Genomic DNA, 23,252 nt, shown 5'->3' on the forward strand with positions numbered 1-23,252 from the left:
GGGCCTGAAAGCACAGACTAGGAGGGTTTTGTAGGTGGGCGCTGCAGGGGAAGGTGTGGACTGGCCTCGCCGTTGTCCCAGACTGCCTCCATGGCGGTTTCCACGGCCGCCACTGCGCTGTGTATTAGTCTGCGCTGCGTGGCTGGCAGCACGTGTGGGGGCGCCCCTTCCTTGGCCGCGAAAGGAGCGAAAGGCACCCGTTTGCTGGCGTGGGGCCGAGAGCCCCAAGGACTTGGCCGTAGCCGTGGAGTCCTTAAAACGCTCAAGCGCATGGTCTGCCTTGTCGCCAAACAGGCGACGGCCATCAAACGGCATGTCCAAAAGTGTGGCCTGGACATCGGCCGAAAAGTTGGCGGACCTCAACCAGGCGTGGCGTCGAACCACCACCGTCGTTGCCATCGCTCTGCCCAGTGAGTCCGTGGTATCCAGCCCACACCGGATGGAATAGCGCGCTGCATCTCGACACTCCGCAAGGGCTTGGGCGAGTTTAGTCCGGGCATCCTCCTAACATTATGGCAGCACGTCCGCGACCGTGTCCCACAGGGTGTGGGTGTAGCGGCCCAAGAGGCATGCGGTATTGACTGACCGCAGTCCCAGGGACGAGAACACTTTCTTCCCTAATTGTTCGTACCTCTTGGATTCCCGATCGGGCAGAGTCATCGGGAATGCGGTCTGGGAAGTGGAGGCCTGGATGACCAGGCTCTCGGGGGTGAGATGGGTGGGACAAAAAGCAAGGGTCGCCCGTGGCCGGGCGGTAGCGTCTGGCCACATTCCTATCCACAGGCTGCCCTGTAGCGGGCTTGGACCAAGTGCCCAAAAGAACGTCACACAAGGCCTCATTAAACGGCAGAAGAGGCTCAGTGGAGCATGCTTGCGGTTTAAGGACCTCAGTGAGGAGGTTAGTCCTCACGGCCGCGACTGGGAGCGTCAGGCCCAAGGCCTTAGCCGCCCACGTCAACACTACACTGTAGGCAGCCCCCTCCTCCGTAGCCACGGTGAGAGGGCAGACAAATCCAGTGTCTGGCGAAGTGTCAATTCCACTGGCCTCCCCAAGCTCATATGTCCAGTCCTGTTGAGACTGGCACTCCTGTGCCAGAGGGTTTACAGACCCCTCCCAATCACCCTCGTCACCCATCACCTGAAATTCAGGTTCAACGGATGGGGCCGGTTCGTGGAAATAAAAGTCTCCATACGACGGCGAGACCGGCGTCGAGCGGCGCCGCTCCGGCGCCGGAACTGAATCAAGGGTAGGATTGGGGACGGCGTCGCCGGGGGCTACACCCTAGGGGCCGGCGTCGGTGAGGTCGACCGGCGATGACCCGGATCCGGAACCGGATCCAGTGGAGGCCTGCGGCGCCGGGACGGAAGTCGCTGAAGCGCCCGAGCCGAAGCACCCGACCCGCTAGGCCCCCCAGCCGGGACCCCTGGGCCCGAAGGCGCCACGGAGCCCGGCGGAGGAGGGAGAGACCTCATGGCCTCCTCAGGCGTCGCACCGTGCCCAGGGACCGGAAGGTATGGGGCAGGTGGCGACGCCCGCGACTCCGTCGGAGCCGCGTGGGTGGTGTCACCCGAACCCCGGGCCGCATGCGCGCGAGCGTCGAGGTGGGTCGGAAGAGCGATGACGCCTTTCCGACCTCTCACGCCTCTTACCTGAGGACCTGGATCCTGAAGACCGATGCCGACTCCCGGAGCTACGAGGGCTCCGACCCAGCGACCGGTCCCGCGACCTCCTGTGGGACCAGGAACCGCGCGGGGCCAACTGCCGGAGCTACAGCCGCTTGCGGGACCGCTCCCGCCCAGCCTTAGACGTCAGGGCCCGGCAGTCGGAGCAGGTGCGGTCGTCGTGGTCGAGGCCTAGACACTGAAGACACCGGCGATGGGTGTCGGTAACCGAAATCAGTCGGCTGCACTTGGAGCAGGGTTTGAAACCAGGCATCCCTACCGGCACCATAGGAGTCGAGAGACTCGAGAGAAAAATGATCAAAAAGTTTAGCCAAAAAATGACTAAGGGGTAGAGTTTCTCCGGATCTGCGCTAGCTGGCGCGGAAAATAGAAGAACTGATGTCAGCGCGCGAGGGCGGCGTCTAAGTACTCCGACAACGTCATTCCGGCGCTAACGACGCAGACGACGGATGCGGAGCCGCGGACAACGCCTGCCGGCGCGCAGGGGTATTGCTACGCAAAATTTTGTCTGACGCCTGGGTATATTGTAAGGTAAGGAATCTATCACTAACGTGTCTCTTTCAGATGAATAGTTATTTCTTTAAGCTACTTTTTAAAAAGAGTAATCTTTTCAAGCATCAATGTTAAAACACATTTGAAAATTCTTTACCTCCTATTTTTCAGAGATTCTTCCCACAGGCAGAGATAGTAATATTTTTGTGAATATTAATAAACATGCCCTATTAGAGAACACCATGCTTTCCTTTACTTGTTTGCCATCTTAGAAGCATGGACTAGTAAATCTCAAGTCAAAAGGATTTAGCAGTGTAAAACAACATGCTTCTTGTGTCTTCTCCACCCCCAGAATTACCTTAGGCCACTCAGAGATACGGTGCCTTTCCTGTAGCAAGTCAGTGGCAGATCGCTCACTAATAGCACTGGGAAATCCATCCTGGGACGTGCTCAAAGACAGGAGGCTTTCATCATCGTACAGACTGGCGCGTGGCACATCAATATCTGTATCGAGAAGAAAGGAAAACTGATCAGAAAACTTTAAACCAAAGTTTTCGGAAATAAAGACAAAGCAAGAATAAGGAATCCCCACGAAGTGTGTAAGTGTGTGTGTGTGTGTGTGTGTAAGTGTGTGTGTAAGTGTGTGCGTGTGTGTGTGTGTAAGTGTAAGTGTGTGTGTGTGTGTGTGTGTCTGTGTGTCTGTGTGTGCAAAATAAACCTATTCATAATTTAGCTTTACATTTTCATTACATTTATGAAGAAATCGCCCTAAATGTAACATTCTGAAAGCATTTCTTATTCAATAGATTAAAGTTTATTTAAAATGAATGTATTTTTATCATTTAAGAAAAGTGTTTTTCCGAACTATATGACATTCTTCTATTTGTAAAGGTTAAATGCAGTAAATAGATCTGGATGGCATCTTGACAAACTGTGACTGTGAAACAGAAATGAGGTATGCAACCCGGAACCCAGCCATCGCAGACAGCCTTACTAAGATTACAAGCAATGGTTCCTTCTCTAGCCAGAGATCTTTAACAACAGAAAACACTGAAAGGGATAATAAAAAGATCCCTTGGAAAGGGCGTATGGAAAGAAAACAATCATAATAAAATTGATAGACAGGCCGGAAAACAAATCTGATTAACTCCCTCTTCAGAACAGACACTTTAAGCATAATGCAGAATGATATTTGTTTTAAAGAAACATTTCCGAGGTAAGTGCAAATATTTCTATACTTATAATAGAGCAATTCAAGGTATATCCCTGGGGCCCAAGGACAGCCAGATGTTACGGTTAGTAACAGGTGGTTACTTTCTACAGTCAGTGGTTGTAGGAAGGTAGAGCCCTGACTATGGTTGCCCCCAACTTTTTGCCTGGTGTTTTGCTGGTTTTCTGACTTAGTTGACCTGGGACCCTGCTATTCAGGGCCCCAGGCCTACTGCTCTCTCTGTAAAATGGATTCCATGTACCTTAGGTACATATCTAAATTGGATACTGAGTCACCTTATCAGTCCCTGTACAGTGTACCTTAGGTACCCAGGGCATAGGTGTACCCAGGGCCTACCAGGGCTGCAGCATGTATTATGCCACCCCTGGCTGGCCATCCAAATCTGACACAACTGGCTGCTTGACAGCTGGGGCAAGGTGGTGTAATCACCCTTTGCTTTAGATATAGTATACCTATATCTAACCCTAAAAATGGACACACAGATCTCCTATCAGTCACTCCTATGGCAGGCCTTAACAATCCTGAAGGCAGAGTGCTTGGAATCGTGTGAGATGGTGCTCTGGCATGAGCTGAGCCTGTCTGCGGCTTTCGGGATCCATCCCTTAGCCGTTTCCATGATATCGCATACCATATACTCTTAAGTGCATTATAATCCTCGCGGTTATATGCCAACTCTGGTATCGCTTTATCAAAACATGTCGAGTAAGGTGTCATACGAATTGGAATACTAACCCCTCGCCAATTCTGGCGACGGGGTTAGCATTCCACCCTTCTAGAGGGACACGACATGTATGTAACCCCTAACCCCGGTTAAAGTCAGACAGAGCCTTAGCATCCACAAAATGGATGCTGCCACCGAGACACAAGTCTGCCCTCCTGCTGCTGGGAGTCCTCCCAGAGCAGGAGATAAGGACAAAGGGTTTCCTGCCAGGGGCGGTGCCAGCACCGTCCCAGACAGGGTTTTGTGTATTGTAGGTAGGCAGGGCTTTAGAGGAAGGTGACTGCAAGTGGCACCCCAGTGCTCACTGTGCATAGGCCGGCTGAAACCAGTTCCAGGGGCACTCCAGCCCCTGGCCTGGGGAAAGCCCGCCAAGGAAGTGGGTGTAACCACCCCCCTCCTGGTCCCACCCATAGGGCAGGACCTAGTCGCGTGCCAGCCCCCTTTTACAGGATAAAGGTAGGAACTGGCCCCCTTCCAAATCAGATCATCTTTGAATCCTGAAACTACTTTCTGCGAAAGGAACTCAAGACTTCTTCCTAAGATTTCTCCCTTGTGACTAAGGAGTAGTCACCCTGCATCCGCAGGCACCATCTAAGAACACTGCGGTCTGCTGCAAGTCCTTCCTCCGGAATCCGACTGCCCAGCTCGACGAGAACCGGCTTCCCTGGCACCTCTGACCTCTACCTGCATCATCAGTCACGCTGAGATTCGTGGGTGTGACGAGACCTCGAGGGACCGGCCATCTTCAAGACTGCACGACTTCTTTCCAGCAAGCCCGCCGAGTGAATTCCTGGTGAGTGCTTTGGGGTCCGAGAAGCCCCCACCCTGAGCAGCTCCAGCACCGAAGAGCAGCCCCCCAGCATCTCCACGATCTGCGTGGGGCCCTTCTGCTTTTTACTGCTCACCGCGTTGTTTGGCTACTAGCCCGCTGGCTTGTGGCCTTCCTGACGACGCCCGACGACATTTCTGCTGCTGGTCTGGTTGCTCCAGACTGGCCCTTGCTTCCCTCCATCGGAGAAGTACCCTGGACCCTCCTGGTCCACCCAAGACGCCATTTTAGGTCCACCGCGTGGGCCTTGCATTTGCCAAGACTTGTTGCCCAATCCTGGGTCCAGCGACGTCGACAGCAAGAACCTTCGTGGGACAGCTCGCACCTCCATCCTGGTCGCCGACAACGCCTCCTGGTCCGAGAGACTGCAGAGCCCAGCAGCGCCCACTCACCTGACTGCGGTGACTTCGCCCGGTGCCATCCTGGTGCCCACTTAATCACTGGCTAGTGATTCAAGAACTTGGTCCCCTCTGCTTTCAGGTTTCCTTCTTCCTTGATCCAGGCTTGGATCCATCGAACTTTTCTTCACTGGTCGCCTGCCAGCAACTTCTTCCTTCCAGGCTCCTGGTCCGGCAACGAGATCCCCGACGTCTTTTCAGACCTATGCAGCTGCAGCCCCTGGGCTAGGTAACTTCGGCACTTCGGTGTCCCAGCATAGCCTCACTATCCTAGGGTCAGGATCCACTGTCGTTTTCTTCCTACCAGGTCGGGTTCGCCCGTGAACACTAACTTTGCCTTTACTAGCCTCCATAGACTTTGTCCCGCATCCCGCGTGAGAGTGCACACTCTGCACCCGAGTCCCCTAGGTCTCCTAGTAGTAATCTAATGATTCCCTAGTCAAGTCCTAGCGATTCCAAAGCCTATTAGAACTGTTACTTACCTGCTAGTAATTCGCATTCCACTTTTAAAGTATATGGTTTTTCGTGCCCCTCGGGCATTTGTGTATAACGTGCTAACTTAAGTATTTTCGTAAGAGTTTTGTTGTGTGCCTAGCACCCTGTCCTCATAAAGAGTACAGGGTTGTTGTGATTCTAATAAATACACTGTTTATTTTCATAACACTTGTGTGGTGTCCTTTCACTGGGTGTTCAAGGGGTAATGTGATGGTAAAACAGCTGGCTTAACACGCCCTCTAGAGTCTTAGCCTTAGACTGCTCGTATCCATGCTACTAGGATAGCTGGTCTATAAGGTTGACTTACAACCAATCATCAATAAGGGTTGTTTGGACTGATATATAGTGATCACTAGAATAGTGAGCACTGCACATCAGGCCAACTTCTCACAGTGGTGTCCTGGGGCCATGATGGTATTGTATTCAAATCAAATGACCAATTACCACTATTAGCACTTGATGCCCCTCCGGGTTTTAGGTTCAAGAAATCAAGGATTACTCCCGGATGTGGTGTAGGGTTAGAAACAGTGTAACACAAAATACCAAGTAAATATATTAAAGGTCTGCACAGCCTTTCACTTTAGAAAAGTAAAGGAGATTAGTTGCAGGAGCATTAGGAGTCTGCAAGCTAACCAAAGACTGGGATTAAAAACAATAAGTATCTCATACCTTCTTTGCCTGAGAACCACATAACAAACAGCGCTGTACTAGTACATTAGTACTGTATGCTAGAAAATAGTTTAACAACGAGCACTATAGCCAATGTTATCCTCTGGAGAATAAGCTTGAATCAACCCACGCAAGCAGAGAATTTTTGAGAAACAACTTGAGGTCTTCAGCAAACAGCTTTTGGTATTTGGCTATGCAGTGAGTGCAGAATGTGCTCAGGAATACATCTTGTGTTCTAAACCCGATCCTAAAGATAGACAAAATGGCCACAACCAAAAAGACGTCACTACCCCCTTGCAAATCTTTATTTTAGGTAGTTAGAGGGTCTTTGCTCCTTCCCAAAACTGTACCTTAGTCTCCGCAACTGGGACACGTCTGGGCCACATGCAAGTCCCTGATAATAGGTACCCCTTATACCAAGGGCCTGGTGACCAGAGAGGGCATCTGAAGGATGGCCCTCTCTGGGTCCCCTCGGAGTCCCCTCACCGGAACACCCACACCCTGCCATTGCAGGCTGTGTGTTTTGGTGCAGACTAAACTTTAGAGTCAACATCCCCGGGTGCCATGCCCAACAACTCTGCCTTTGGCATGGGTAAGTCACCTCCTCTAGCAGGCCTTACAGCCCTAAAGGTGGTGTGCACCATACCACCGGTGAGGGCATAACTGCATGAGCAATATGCCCTTATAGTGTCTGTGCCATTCACAGGTACTGTAAGTGCAGTGAAGCCATTTTGAGCATAAGGCTGGGAGTTTGCCCAGAAAGGCTTTACTGAAAACTGGGGAGGTTAGTACCAAATGTTTCTCACTGATGCTGGTGTGGGATTTAATGTAAAATGCACTCAGAGGGCAAGTTAGAGAAGCCCCCTGTAGGAAGCTGGCTTTGTATATACTCTACCAAAGTAAGGTATAGTGTGCACAGAGTCCAGTGGATCCTCAGAGGTATAGCAGAGGGTAAATTAGATAATGTAACAGCTCTCTTTGTGGTAGTATGGTTGAGCAGTTAGGCGTATCAGAGGGTGTGTTAAGCATTAAATTGTATTCACTCCAGCAAGAAGTGATGGTAAACACACAGAAACTGAATCCAGACGAATTGGGTACATATTAAATAGGTATACTTATGTTTTATTTCTAGAAGCAAGCAGAACTTGGCACAGGTATGTAACATATTTCAAAGGCAAGGCTGTACACAGAAATGAAGCTGTAGTTGAAATTGGAATCGTTTCAGATTTGTATTTGCTTTCCAAACAGTTCAAAATACCTTGGAATAACGTTGGATTACTTTTGCATTGCTATTTAGTTACATCGACTACTTGGAGTGACATGCTTAGATATAATACTGTGGGTCCTACATTACAAAGGTAAGTAAGACAATTTACTTTTCAAAGCACCAGTACTTTTGTTTCATACAAAATAGCAGGTAAACAGAACTTTTCAGAGGAAAAACCACAACGTGGGTTCCTGTGGAGAAAGGAAAATGCTACTTACCAGTATGCATCTGTTCTTGGCATGTAGAGCTGCAGATTACACACTGTGCATAGATTATATAGCAGTACCCACATCTAGCGGCGACCACCAGTATCTGTTGCAGTTGTTTGAAACACAGTTTTTAATACAGTCTGGCCCACAGTGGCTTGCTGTTTAGTTTGCACATCTACACAGTAATGCTTTGTGAATGTGTGCGGTGTAGACCATGTAGCTGCTTTTCATATATCATCTAGGGGAATGTTCCCTAAGAATGCCATTGAAGCCCCTATTTTCCTTGTAGAATGGGCTTTTGGAGGAATTGTTAATGTACGTTTGGCTTTGTGATAACATATTTGTATGCATTTAACAATCCACCTAGCGATCCCTGATTTTGATATGGGATTGCCTTTATGTGGCGGTGAAAAACCGACACAAAAAGTTGTTTTGTTTTACGAAAAGTTTGTGTCCTTTCGATATAGTACAGTAATGCTATTTTGACATCTAAGGTGTGTAGAGCTCTTTCTGCGACTGTTTGAGGCTGCGAGAAAAAGAAGGGCAGCTCAACTGATTGATTTAGATGGAATGGTGAAATGACTTTATGAAGGAATTTAGGATTAGTACGAAGAACCACTTTGTTATGATGCATTTGCAGAAATGGTTCTTGAATGGTAAATGCTTGTAGTTCACTAACCCTTCTGAGAGAAGTAATGGCTACTAGGAAAGCTACTTCCCAGGTTAGGAATTGCAATTCACATTTATGTAATGGTTCAAAGGGAGGTCCCATTAATCTTGTGAGAACAATGTTTAAGTTTCACAGTGGTGCAGGTGGCGTTCTGGGAGGAATTATACTTTTGAGTCCTTCCATGAAAGCTTTTATAGCTGGTACTCTAAAAAGATGTTGTCTATTTTGTAAGTATGCTGCAAAGGCAGCAAGGTGTAGCCTGATAGATGTATAGGCTAAGTTACACGTTTGAAGGTGTAATAGATATCCTATGATGTGTTGAATAGACATGTCTAAAGGATTAATTTGGTTGTTTTGGTAGTATATGACAAACCGTTTCCACTTAGCAGCATAACATGCTCTAGTAGTGGGGCGTCTAGCTTCTTTGATAACATTCATACATTCTGGGGGAAGGTTGAGGTAACCAAACTCTATGACCTCAGGAGCCAGATCGCTAGGTTGAGCTGAGCTGGGTCCGGGTGTCTGATCTATCCATGGTTCTTTGTTAATAGGTGTGGAGATAGGTTTAGTTTTTGGTGTGGTAATACAGACATCTGCAACAGCGTGGTGCACCACGGTTGTCTGGCCCAAGTTGGAGCGACTAGAATTAGTGTCTGGGAATGTTGCTGTAGTTTGCGTACCACTAACGGAAGTAGTGGGAGAGGAGGAAAAGCGTATGCAAATAGTTTTGACTAGTTCATCCATATCGCATTGCCTTTGGACAATGGGTGTGGGCATCTGGTGGCAAAGTTTGGGCATTTTGCATTTTCGTGGGTGGCAAAGAGGTCTGAGGATGTCCCCACATTTGAAGGAACGGATGAAGAACTTGTGGATGAAGTTACCACTCGTGGATCTGCTGTGTTTGTCGACTTAGCAGATCTGCCATAGTGTTTTGTACTCCTGGGACGTGTTGGGCTAAGAGGAAGATCTTTAGTGGAATAGCCCATCTCAATATATGCTGTGCTAACACAGAGCTGCAGAGAGTGTGTCCGGCCTTGTTTGTTTATGTAGTACATGGCTGTCATATTGTCTGTGCGGACTAAGACAGCTTTGCCTAACACTTGAGTTTGAAATGCTTTTAGGGCTAGAAACACAGCGAGCAACTAAGTGGTTGATGTGGAGTAGCTTTTGTTGCGGTGTCCACCTGCCTTGCATGGTGTGGTGCAGTAGATGAGCTCCCCAGACGGAGAGCGATGCGTCCGCTGTCATGACTATTTGAGGAACTGGCTCTAGAAACAGTCGCCCTTTGGAAAGGTTTTTGGTGTTCCACCATTGCAGAGAACGATGAGTCCGATCGTCTACCAGCACTAGGTCTGTTAATAGACCTTGAGCCTGGTTCCATTGGTGTGCTAGGCACTCTTGAAGTGGACGCATTTGCAGTCTTGCGTGAGGTACGCCAAATATGCAAGATGCCATCATTCCTCTGAGCTGCATGAACACTCGAGCTGTTAACGAGTGTTGCGGTTTGAATTTGGTTAGGAGAGTTTGTACACTTGTTATCCTGGCTGGAGAGGGATAAGCTAGTGTTAGTTGGGTGTTTATTGTAGCGCTGAGATACTGTTGTATGTGCGAGGGTTGCAGATGTGATTTGGTGCGATTTACTGTGAATCCCAAGTTGTGAAGCAGTTAAATAGTAGCGTGAGTGTGTTGTACACACTGGCTGTATGAGCTGGCTTTTATGAGCCAGTCATCTAGATATGGGAAGACATGAATATGTTATCTTCTTAAGTGTGCTGCTACTACTGCTAGGCATTTGATAAACACCCATGGCGCTGTTGTGACTCCGAATGGGTGCACTTTGAACTGGTAGTGCTGCCCGTCTAGCACAAATCTGAGATATTTTCTGTGCGCTGTGTGGATGGAAATATGGAAGTAGGCGTCCTTGAGATCTAGAGTGACAAGGAAGACGTTTGGTACCGGAAGTGGAAGGACTTGTTGGAGTGTGACCATATGAAAATGATCCGATTGTATGTAAATGTTTAGAGGTCTGAGGTCTAGGATGGGTCTTAGAGATCCGGTCCTTCTTTGGTATTAGGAAATATAGGGAGTATACGCCATTGTTTTTCTGATGCTCTGGAACTATTTCTATTGCAATTTTCTGCAGGAGGGATATTACCTCCTGTCTGAGCAGTGTTAAATGTTCTTGTGACATTGGGCGCTGCTTGGGTGGTATGTTTGGGGGGGGGGGTGGATGTTAGTTCCAGACAGTAACCTGATTAAATTATTTGGAGCACCCACCTGTCTGATGTGATGTTTTCCCAGGCTGGCCGGTATTGTTAAAGTCTTCCCCCGACAGGAGTGGAATGGGAAGGTGAAGGGAGTCATTGGGCAGGGGTAGAGGCAGAGCGGGAGTTGTTATTTTTACCTCTGCCTTTGTTAATGTTACCCCTGTAACCTTTGGGTAACCTTTGGTAGCCCTTGCTGTAAGTGGACTGTGTAGGGGCTTTGTACGAGGTAGAAGCGGTGTCTGAAGAGTATCCCCTGGTGGCACCTCAATAGGATGAGCGACGAAATGAACGTCTGGGAGCCTGCGACTGCAGGGCTCCCATAGATTTGGTGGTATCTGTATCCTTTTTCATTTTTTCAAGTGATACATCTACGTTAGGTCCAAATAGGTGTTGCTCATCAAAGGGTTGTTTAAGAATGGCACTTTGTACTTCAGGTTTGAACCCTGATATGCGTAGCCAGGCATGCCTACGTAATAAAACGCTCGTGTTAACTGCCCTAGAGGCATTATCTGCTGCATCAAGTGCACAGCGAATGGAGATGTTTGTAATATTTTTCCCCTCTTGGATAAGCTCATTTGCTCTATCCTTGTACTTATCAGGAGGTGCCTCATTAATGATTCTAATTTGTCATAATGTGCCCTGTCGTATCTGGCTAATAATGCCTGTCAATACGCCACATGTTTGCTACTTGAGACGCCGTTCTTTTCCCTGATGCGTCAAGTAGCTTAGACTCTTTATCTGGTGGTGGAGCTTCACCTGATGTTTGTGAGTTTGCTCTCTTGTGTGCATCTGAAATGACAAGTGAGTCTAGTGGTACTGGACCTTTAATATATGCTGGGTCTGAGGGGGCAGCTTTATATTTTTTCTCTCTATACGGGGGTTAATGACCTGAGTTCTGACTGGGTCCTTGAAGACTTCAGGAGCATGCTTAATCACTCCTTTACGCATTGGTAAAATGGATGAGGACCTTTGTGCATTATCAAAGGTATCCATTAGGAAGTCTTCATCTACAGGGTCTGTAGGCATGTCTACCCCATGATATTGTGCAGCTCTGTGAATCAATTGATTGAAACCCATAGTGTCTTCTGGTGGGGAAGGCCTGAAGGGTTATATGTCATCCTGAGGAACATTTGGGACATCTGGGGTGGTATAATCATCTCACGGGTCAGGTGATCCTGTAGGAGTAGTTGGATCAGGTATGTTACCCCCCATATCATCAGAGCTATTGTAGGCGAGTGGGGTCTGCAATCCTATGGTCACCCCAGATTTTTGCTTTTTGCTTCTCTTGTTTACGACTTTCCCTGGCTGTGGGCCTGCTAATCAGACCCACAGCCTAGCTGTTCTCTCTCTAAATTGACAACATGTAGGTGCATTTACCAATTGGTACTGGGTCACCTTATCAGTCCCTGTACAGTGTACCTTAGGTATCCAGGGCATAGGTGTACCCAGGGCCTACCAGGGCCTGAAGCATGTATTATGCCACCCCTGGCTGGCCATCTAAAACTGACACAACTGGCTGCACGACAGCTGGGGCAAGGTGGTGTAATCACCCTTTGCTGTAGATATAGTATACCTATATCTAACCCTAAAATAGACACATATATTCCTATCAGTCACTCCTATGGCAGGCCTTATCAATCCTGAAGGCAGAGTGCTTGGAATTAAGTGAGATGGTGCTCTGGCATGAGCTAAGCCCGTCTGCAGCTTGTAGAACCAAGTCCTAATAGCTGTTCCATGATAACGCTATACCATATACTCTTAAGTGCATTATAATCCTCGCGGTTAAATGCTAACTCTGGTATAACATTATCAAACCATGTCGAGTAAGGTGTCATACGAATTGGAATACTACCCCCTCGCCAATTCTGGCGACAGGGGTAGCATTCCACCCTTCTAGAGGGGCACGACATGAATGTAACTGTGAACCCCGGTTAAAGTTAACTCGAGCCTTGGCATCACAAAATGGATGCTGCCACCACAGACACAAGTCTGAACTGCTGCTGGGAGTCCTTCCAGCGAGGGAGGCCTGGACAAGGGGTTTCCTGCCTTGGGAGGTGCTAGCACCACCCCAGACAGGATTTTGTGTATTGAGGTAGGGAGGCCTGAAAGGAATGAGACATGCCTGGGGCACACAAGGTGTCCTGTGCATACACCGGTTCAAACCAGTTGCTGGGGCATCCCTGCCCCAGCTCTGGCGCGAAACCGGACAAAGGATAGGGGGTGTAGCCACCCCCCTTCCTGGTCCCACCCAGGGGAGGGACCTAGTCAGTAGTGCAGCCCCCTTTAGGAGAATAAAGGTAGGAGCTGGTCCCATTCCATATTAGATTATCCTGAACAACTTTACAAGAAGAAACTCTGGACTTCAGCGTTCTGCTCTGTAGGAAGGTAGATCCCTGACTATGGTTGCCCCCAACTTTTTGCCTGGTGTTTTGCTGGTTTTCTGACTTAGTTGACCTGGGGCCCTGCTATTCAGGACCCCAGGCCTACTGCTCTCTCTGTAAAATGGATTCCATGTACCCTAGGTACATATCCAATTGGATACTGAGTCACCTTATCAGTCCCTGTACAGTGTACCTTAGGTACCCAGGGCATAGGTGTACCCAGGGCCTACCAGGGGCTGCAGCATGTATTATGCCACCCCTGGCTGGCCATCAAATCTGACACAACTGGCTGCTTGACAGCTGGGGCAAGGTGGTGTAATCACCCCTTGCTTTAGATATAGTATACCTATATCTAACCCTAAAATGGACACACAGATCTCCTATCAGTCACTCCTATGGCAGGCCTTAACAATCCTGAAGGCAGAGTGCTTGGAATCGTGTGAGATAGTGCTCTGGCATAAGCTGAGCCTGTCTGTGGCTTTCGGGATCTATCCCTTAGCCGTTTCCATGATATCGCATACCATATACTCTTAAGTGCATTATAATCCTCGCGGTTATATGCCAACTCTGGTATCGCTTTATCAAAACATGTCGAGTAAGGTGTCATACGAATTGGAATACTAACCCCTCGCCAATTCTGGCGACGGGGTTAGCATTCCACCTTTCTAGAGGGACACGACATGTATGTAACCTATAACCCCGGTTAAAGTCAGACAGAGCCTTAGCATCCACAAAATGGATGCTGCCACCGAGACACAAGTCTGCCCTCCTGCTGCTGGGAGTCCTCCCAGAGCAGGAGGCAAGGACAAAGGGTTTCCTGCCAGGGGCGGTGCCAGCACCGTCCCAGACAGGGTTTTGTGTATTCCAGGTAGGCAGGGCTACAGAGGAAGGTGACTGCAAGTGGCACCCCGGTCCTCACTGTGCATAGGCCGGCTGAAACCAGTTCCAGGGTGTAGGAAGGTAGATCCCTGACTATGGTTGCCCCCAACTTTTTGCCTGGTGTTTTGCTGGTTTTCTGACTTAGTTGACCTGGGGCCCTGCTATTCAGGACCCCAGGCCTACTGCTCTCTCTGTAAAATGGATTCCATGTACCTTAGGTACATATCTAATTGGATACTGAGTCACCTTATCAGTCCCTGTACAGAGTACCTTAGGTGCCCAGGGCATAGGTGTACCCAGGGCCGACCAGGGGCTGAAGCATGTATTATGCCACCCCTGGCTGGCCATCCAAATCTGACACAACTGGCTGCACGACAGCTGGGGCAAGGTGGTGTAGTCACCCTTTGCTTTAGATATAGTATACCTATATCTAACCCTAAAATGGACACACAGATCTCCTATCAGTCACTCCTATGGCAGGCCTTGACAATCCTGAAGGCAGAGTGCTTGGAATCGTGTGAGATGGTGCTCTGGCATGAGCTGAGCCTGTCTGCGGCTTTCGGGATCTATCCCTTGGCCGTTTCCATGATATCGCATACCATATACTCTTAAGTGCATTATAATCCTCGCGGTTATATGCCAACTCTGGTATCGCTTTATCAAAACATGTCGAGTAAGGTGTCATACGAATTGGAATACTAACCCCTCGCCAATTCTGGCGACGGGGTTAGCATTCCACCCTTCTAGAGGGACACGACATGTATGTAACCCCTAACCCCGGTTAAAGTCAAACAGAGCCTCAGCTCCACAAAATGGATGCTGCCACCGAGACACAAGTCTGCCCTCCTGCTGCTGGGAGTCCTCCCAGAGCAGGAGATAAGGACAAAGGGTTTCCTGCCAGGGGCGGTGCCAGCACCGTCCCAGACAGGGTTTTGTGTATTGTAGGTAGGCAGGGCTTTAGAGGAAGGTGACTGCACGTGGCACCCCGGTGCTCACTGTGCATAGGCTGGCTGGAACCAGTTCCAGGGTCACTCCAGACCCTGTGCTGGGGAAAAGCCCGCCAAGGAAGTGGGTGTAACCACCCCCCTCCTAGTCCCACCCCTAGGGCAGGACTTAGTCGCGTGCCAGCCCCTTTTTACAGGATAAAGGTAGGAACTGGCCCCCTTCCAAATCAGATCATCTTTGAATCCTGAAACTACTTTCCACGAAAGGAACTCAAGACTTCTTCCTAAGATTTCTCCCTTGTGACTAAGGAGTAGTCACCCTGCATCCGCAGGCACCATCTTAAGAACACTGCGGTCTGCTGCACGTCTCTCCTCCGGATCAAGACTGCCCAGCTCGACGAGAACCGGCTTCCCTGGCACCTCTGACCTCTACCTACATCATCAGTCACGCTGAGATTCGTGGGTGTGACGAGACCTCGAGGGACCGGCCATCTTCAAGACTGCACAGCAAGCCCGCCTAGCAATTTCCTGGTGAGTGCTTTGGGGTCCGAGAAGCCCCGACCCTGAGCAGCTCCAGCACCGAAGTGCAGCCTCCCAGCATCGCCACGATCTGCGTGGGGCCCTTCTGCTTTTTGCTGCTCACCGCGTTGTTTGGCTACTAGCCCGCTGGCTTGTGGCCTTCTGAACGACGCCCGACGACATCACTGCTGCTAGTCTGGTTGCTCCAGACTGGCCCTTGCTCCCTTCCAGAAGAGGAGCACTCCGGACCCTCCTGGTCCACTCAAGACGCCATTTTGAGTCCACCGCGTGGGCTTGAATTAGCCAAGGCTTGTTGCCCAATCCTGGGTAACTTCGACGCCGACAGCTTCATCCATCGTGGGACAGCTCGCCTCTCCATCCTGGTCGCCGACAACGCTTTCTGGTCCGTGAGATCTGCAGAGCCAGCGTCGCCCACTCACCTAGTCGAGGTGACTTCGCCCGGTGCCATCCTGGTGCCCACTTAATCACTGGCTAGTGATTCAAGAACTTGGTCCCCTCTGCTTTCAGGTTTTCTTCTTCCTTGATCCAGGCTTGGATCCATCGAACTTTCCTTCACTGGTCGCCTGCCAGCAACTTCCTTCTTCCAGGCTCCTGGTCCGGCAACGAGATTCCCGACGTCTTTTCAGACCTATGCAGCTGCAGCCCCTGCGCTAGGTAACTTCGGCACTTCGGTGTCCCAGCATAGCCTCACTATCCTAGGGTCAGGATCCACTGTCGTTTTCTTCCTACCAGGTCGGGTTCGCCCGTGAACACTAACTTTGCCTTTACTAGCTCCCATAGACTTTGTCCCGCATCCCGCGTGAGAGTGCACACTCTGCACCCGAGTCCCCTAGGTCTCCTAGAAGTAATCTAACGATTCTATAGTCAAGTCCTAGCGAGTCCAAAGTCTATTAGTACTGTACTTACCTGCTAGTAATTTCGCATTCCACTTTTAAAGTATATGGTTTTTCGTGCCCCTCGGGCATTTGTGTATAACGTGCTAACTTAAGTATTTTCGTAAGAGTTTTGTTGTGTGCCTAGCACCCTGTCCTCATAAAGAGTACAGGGTTGTTGTGATTCTAATAAATACACTGTTTATTTTCATAACACTTGTGTGGTGTCCTTTCACTGGGTGTTCAAGGGGTAATGTGATGGTAAAACAGCTGGCTTAACACGCCCTCTAGAGTCTTAGCCTTAGACTGCTCGTATCCATGCTACTAGGATAGCTGGTCTATAAGGTTGACTTACAACCAATCATCAATAAGGGTTGTTTGGACTGATATATAGTGATCACTAGAATAGTGAACACTGCACATCAGGCCAACTTCTCACACAGGGGCACTCCAGCCCCTGGCCTGGGGAAAGCCCGCCAAAGGAGAGGGGTGTAACCACCCCCCTCCTGGTCCCACCCATAGGGCAGGACTTAGTCGCGTGCCAGCCCCCTTTTCCCAGATAAAGGTAGGAGCAGGCCCCCTTCCAAATTAGATCATCTTTGGAATCAAGACACGACTTTCTGCGAAAGGACTTCAAGATTTCCTTCTTCAAGATTCTCCCTTGTGACTAAGGAGTAGTCACCCTGCATCCGCAGGCACCAACGCAAGAACACTGCGGTCTGCTGTAAGTCCTTCCTCCGGAATCCGACTGCCCAGCTCGACAAGACCCGGCTTCCCTGGCACCTCCGACCTCTACTCACCTCTACAGCCAAGCTGAGAACCGTGAGTGCGACGAGACCTCAAGGGACCGACTATTGCCAAGACTGCACGACTTCTGCACAGCAAGCCCGCCGAGTAATTTCCTGGTGAGTGCTTTGGGGTCCGAGAAGCCCCAACCCTGAGCAGCTCCAGCACCGAAGAGTAGCCCCCCAGCATCTCCACGATCGGCGTGGGGCCCTTCTGCTTTTTGCTGCTCACCGTGTTGTTTGGCTACTAGCCCGCTGGCTTGTGGCCTTCTGAACGACGCCATCACTGCTGCTGGTCTGGTTGCTCCAGACTGGCTCTTGCTCCCTCCCAGAAGAGGAGCACCCCGGACCCTCCTGGTCCACTCAAGACGCCATTTTGAGTCCACCGCGTGGGCTTGAATTAGCCAAGGCTTTGTTGCCCAATCCTGGGTTCTTCGACGCCGACAGCTCCATCCATCGTGGGACAGCTCGCCTCTCCATCCTGGTCGCCGACAACGCCTCCTGGTCCGTGAGATCTGCAGAGCCAGCGTCGCCCACTCACCTAGCCGAGGTGACTGCCATCCGGTGCCCTCCTGGTGCCCACTGACTACTGGCTAGTAGTCACGAACTTGGTCCCCTCTGCTTTCAGGTGTCATCCATCTTCCAGATCCAGGCTTGGATCAACTCGAACTATCTTCACTGGTCGCCTGCCAGCATCTTTCTTCCAGGCTCCTGGTCCGGCAACGAGGATTCCCGACGTCTTTTGAGACCTATGCAGCTGCAGCCCCTGGGCTAGGTAACTTCGGCATTTCGGTGCCCCAGCATAGCCTCACTATCCAAGGGTCAGGATCCACTGTCGTTTTCTCCCTACCAGGTCGGGTTCGCCCGTGAACACTAACTTTAACTTTGCTAGCTATCATAGACTTTGTCCCGCATCCCGCGTGAGAGTGCACACTCTGCACCCGAGTCCCCTGGGTCTCCTAGAAGTAATCTAACGATTCTATAGTCAAGTCCTAGCGATTCCAAAGCCTATTAGTATTGTACTTACCTGCTAGTAATTTCGCATTCCACTTTTAGAGTATATGGTTTTTCGTGCCCCTCGGGCATTTGTGTATAACGTGCTAACTTAAGTATTTTCGTAAGAGTTTTGTTGTGTGCCTAGCACCCTGTCCTCATAAAGAGTACAGGGTTGTGGTGATTCTAATAAATACACTGTTTATTTTCATAACACTTGTGTGGTGTCCTTTCACTGGGTGTTCAAGGGGTAATGTGATGGTAAAACAGCTGGCTTAACACGCCCTCTAGAGTCTTAGCCTTAGACTGCTCGTATCCATGCTACTAGGATAGCTGGTCTATAAGGTTGACTTACAACCAATCATCAATAAGGGTTGTTTGGACTGATATATAGTGATCACTAGAATAGTGAGCACTGCACATCAGGCCAACTTCCCACATGCTCCACAGAAGACTGAAGAATCTCCATTGTGGGCAAGGAGTGTCCACCCTGCAACTGCAGGCACCATCAAGCGTTCAGCGGCTTCACTTTGTCGTCTTCCCTCGAGGATCCAGACTTCAGAGCCCGACGAGACCCGGATTCCCAGACCTCTCCGACCTCAACTCACATCTGCAGCAAAGCTGAGACCCGTGGGTGCGACGAGACACGTGGGACCGGCCATCTTGGAAGAAACTGCACTACGCTTCCAGCACGACTCCCGAGGTAAACTCGACCAAGTGCTTTGGGATTGAGAAGCCCCAGCCCCGAGCAGCCCCTGCACCGAAGATCAGCCCTCCAGCTTCCACGAGATCTGCGTGGGGCCCTTCTGCTTGTTTGCTGCTCAACGTGTTGTCTGGTCACTTGCCGGCTGGCTAGTGGCCTCCTAGACGACGAATCTTGAAATCTTCACTGCTGGTCTGGTTGCTCCAGACTGGCCCTTGCTCCCTTCCAAAAGAGGGGCACCCTGGACCCTCCTGGTCCACTCCAGACGCCGTTTCCACTCACCGCGTGGGTTGCCTTTGCCAAGGCCTGTTGACGCCGAATCCAGATCCAACACCGCCGACAGCGAGAGCCTGCGTGGGACAGCTCGTGCCTCCATCCTGGTCGTCGAAGACACCTCCTGGTCCACGTGGCTGCAGAGACAAGCGTCCACTCGTCACCTGATCGAGACGACAGCATCTGGTTCCTTACTGGTCACTGGCTAGTGACTTTGAACACTGTCCCCTCTGCTTTCAGGTCCTCTTCTTCACCGATCCACCCTTGGATCGCACCGGACATCTTCCTCCTGGTCGCCTGCAGCATCTTTTCTTCCAGGCTCCATAGACTTCAACGCGAGAACCCGACATACTTTGACACCTATGCACCCGCAGCCCGTGGGTGAGGTAACGAGAGCATTTCGGTGCTCAAGGGTAGTTTAACTGTCCTAGTGTCCAGTTCCACAGTCGTTTTAGTCCTAACTAGTCAGGATTGTCCGTACTCATCTTTTAACTTGAACTGTACTGTCCATAGACATTGTTACGCATCTCGCTTGAGTTCACACTCTGCACACGCGCCCCGTGGGCCTCCTATTACTTACCTAAGGTGAAGATAGCGTAGTCCTAGCGAACCTCCAGCCTCTGGACAGCTCCATTCTTTCTATCGACTTTCACGTTCCACTTACTTAGTATATGGTTTGTCGTGCCCCTAGGGCACCATTGTAATTTCGTGCAACTTGTCGCATTTTTCTTAAGAGATTGTCTTGTGCTTAGCCCTCTCACCTCATAAAGAGTTCAGAGGTGTTGTTATTAATAAATATAGTGTTTATTTTCATAACAACCTGTGTGGTGTCCTTTCATCTGGTATTCAAGGGGTTATATTGTGGTAAAACAGCTGGCTTCACATGCCAAAAGAGTTTAGCCTAAGACTGCTTTGTCCATGCTACCATTAGGATAGCTGGTCTATAAGGTTGACTTACAACCAATCACCATAAGGGTTGTTTGGACTGATACAAGGTGATCACTGGAACTAGTGAGCATCATATACCAGGCCAACTTCTCACAGCTATCATCCCTGTTGTCATCGTCTGGTATGATAGAGGATGCTGGGGAATGTTGTGGTATGGGAGGATGCGGTGATGGTACAGGTGAAAGAGAAGGGGAAGGCAGTCTTAAAGGAGAGGTAGCCATGTCCTTCTTTGAATGCGGAGCTGGAGTGTCCAGTGGTCGCTTTTTTGAAGCCAAAATTAGCTGTCCAGTGATTGGATCTTTAGCTAGAGTCTTTTGAGGAGGGTTTGGATAAAGGAAGTCCTCTGTAGAAGGTCGATCTTTTGGTGTGGAGGAAGGCTTTGGCACCAAAGCGGTTTGTTTGGTTTTTTGGCAATGTCTTTACCTGGAGAAGCAGTTGTCTTTTTCGGCTCCTAAGCTTTTTTCGGTTCTGAGGATTTTTTCGGCTCCGGTATTGTTTTTGGAACCGATGGCTTTTTCGGTTCCGGTGTTTTTTTAAAAATCCGAAGCGGGTTTGCTTGGTTCCGACTTGGGTTTCGGTGCCGAAAGAGTAGTGGTATGTTTTGGCACCGATGGTTTGGATGTCGGAGTAGCCGGTGAAGTTGTCTTTTTCGGTGCCAATAAATGTGGTACAAAAGGGGGTGGTGATGGACGGAGCATCTGAACCAATCAAACACTCACACCCAGTCAACAGATCTGGGTTTAATCCATCACCGTTCTTTAGCCCACTCTGCCACCCCAGTTCAGACATGGCCATATGCAAATCAGTCTGACACTGTGCCTCATGGGAACAGTCCAGCCCGAACTGCCAAGCCATACCTTCCCTGGACCGGACTCAAGCTTCCTAGGACCGGTTTCTGGCATTACAGCCGTCTTCAGCCAGGCTAGCTTGAATCCAGTGTCAAAGTGAGCAAGGGACTCACGTCTGAGTATACACTGCCAACTTATGGCGGCCAAAGCGGTACAAAAGGGGGTGGTGATGGACGGAGCATCTGAACCAATCAAACACTCACACCCAGTCAACAGATCTGGGTTTAATCCATCACCGTTCTTTAGCCCACTCTGCCACCCCAGTTCAGACATCGCCATATACAAATCAGTCTGACCCTGTGCCTCATGGGAACAGTCCAGCCCGAACTGCCAATGCCTTCCTGGTGCGCCGGCACCGTGTGAAGGCCGACTCGAGCCTGAGTCGCCTGAAGGCTTAATTGGCTTCTGAGCCGGGCCCGAAGGTGGGGCAGTAGAAGCAGTGTGTCGGTGTGCACCCGAGCCCGAGGGTGAGGGTGTGACCAGGGCCTGATTTGGGTGTGTCGAGGAAGGGTCGGGGTTGACGGTCTTACTTACGACCCGCTGCGCTGGAGTGATGTCCTCGACTTCGGAGTCTTCTGCCTCGGAATTGCTGTCGACGTCGTGTTCTGAAACGTTGACGCCTTCTTCAAAGATGTTGTCCGGAATGGAAGTTGAAGATCGAGCCATTGTTCTCCTCGCTCTTCGGTCCCGGATAGTCTTTTTGGAGCGGAAAGAGGCACAAGAGGAACAGTCTTTGGCCTTGTGCTCCGGGGAGAGGCAAAGGTTACACACGTCATGAAGGTCGGTCTGGGGAAACTTAGACCGACATCGAGGACAGCTCTTGAATGGTGTTCTTTCCATGAGCTGGAGTTGAGGCCTAGTTAGGCCCGAAGGCCGTCGATGACGACCGGAATCGAAGTATTCGGTGTTGAAGAATAGCGTCGACTGGAAAAGCGTTCGAAATATATTTTCGGTAAGTTGGTGAGGATTGCGCGCCGAAGGAAATCGGTTCCTACACGTAGCGCTGGAAACACATCCGAGCCCGGTGGCGGAAAAAAAAATCTGGGGATGGAGCCGATGCCCATGCGCAGTATCATCCAAAGGAGGAGTCACCTATCCCGTGACTTTCAAAGACTTTTCTACAACAAAACAAACTGCAAACATCCGGGCCCAACACTAGGTGGCCATCTATGCACAGTGTGTAATCTGCAGCTCATATGCCTCAAACACAGTGTTTTTCTTTCCAACACTCATTACTATTCTAACTTAAATCTATATACCGCTAGCGTGTGCAGGGGACCTTGGAGTTGTTGGTCTGTGGTTTGCCACAATTTAGGGAGAGGGGTGGTTTTCCCTACCCTTTTTCACCGCACTTACACTTAAGTTCACCCTATAGTATTTGCGTACTGCCTTAGAGTGCCGTCACCCCTCTAGAACAACCACCGGGCATGCAGGATCGCAAATCATCTTCTGTTTCGAGTAATCTGCAAAGCAGTTAACACTTTGTCAATCCCAATTAATACTGCGGAGGCAAAGACTTCTTTGGAAATTCTTGATAAGAAAAGAAACCAATGATGGTTGGATCCCATTTATTGAGGCCTTTTGGACCAGGTTATCTCTGGACAGGAAAAATCCCAGTCTATGGCTACCCTCTTCAGAAAACATTCAGGAAAATATAAATATACAACGAACCATCCATCAGACCAGGCTATCTCAGTGCTTATCCTACTTCGAAAAGATTGGTGGTGCAATCTTTGGAGCTGCTTTATCCACAAAATCACCAGGTAGGTAGTCTAATCATTTAGATCAGCTGAGTAAATGTGTTCTTTGGGGGAGTACAACCCTTAAAAATTACTGCTCAACAAGGATTACATCATTTACTTCATGTGATGTAGGAAATGGCATCTGCAGTTACCACTCCACAGCCTGATGAAACAAAAGAAATTTACAGAATGGTGTCAACATGGAATAGAAGCAGCTTACATGCTAAGCAATCAGAGTTTGAGTCAATGGATGCGGTCGCTAGCTTCACGGGCTGAGGAATCATCCTGCAGATATATTCATGTATGAAGACAACTCCTTTATCTGGGGATGTCCAGGCACAGCGTCTGGGCATGCCTTTTAACAGTTCACAACAATGTCAAAAAGGATTAACCAGAACACAGCTCCTGCACTA

The 23,252-nt window shown here is 49.7% G+C and overlaps 1 protein-coding gene across 1 annotated transcript in view; it reads right to left on the reverse strand.

The window, feature by feature from the left end:
- LOC144755671 (chromodomain-helicase-DNA-binding protein 8-like) overlaps nt 1-23,252 on the reverse strand; it is a 1,307,007-nt gene that overhangs the window by 253,912 nt on the left and 1,029,843 nt on the right. Inside the window, 1 exon segment of the mRNA XM_078644841.1 lies at nt 2,534-2,679. Coding sequence (XP_078500967.1) covers nt 2,534-2,679 — 146 coding nt within the window.

Source organism: Lissotriton helveticus, chromosome 5_1 (genome assembly GCF_964261635.1).
Source record: "Lissotriton helveticus chromosome 5_1, aLisHel1.1, whole genome shotgun sequence".
NCBI classification, from domain to species: domain Eukaryota; kingdom Metazoa; phylum Chordata; class Amphibia; order Caudata; family Salamandridae; genus Lissotriton; species Lissotriton helveticus.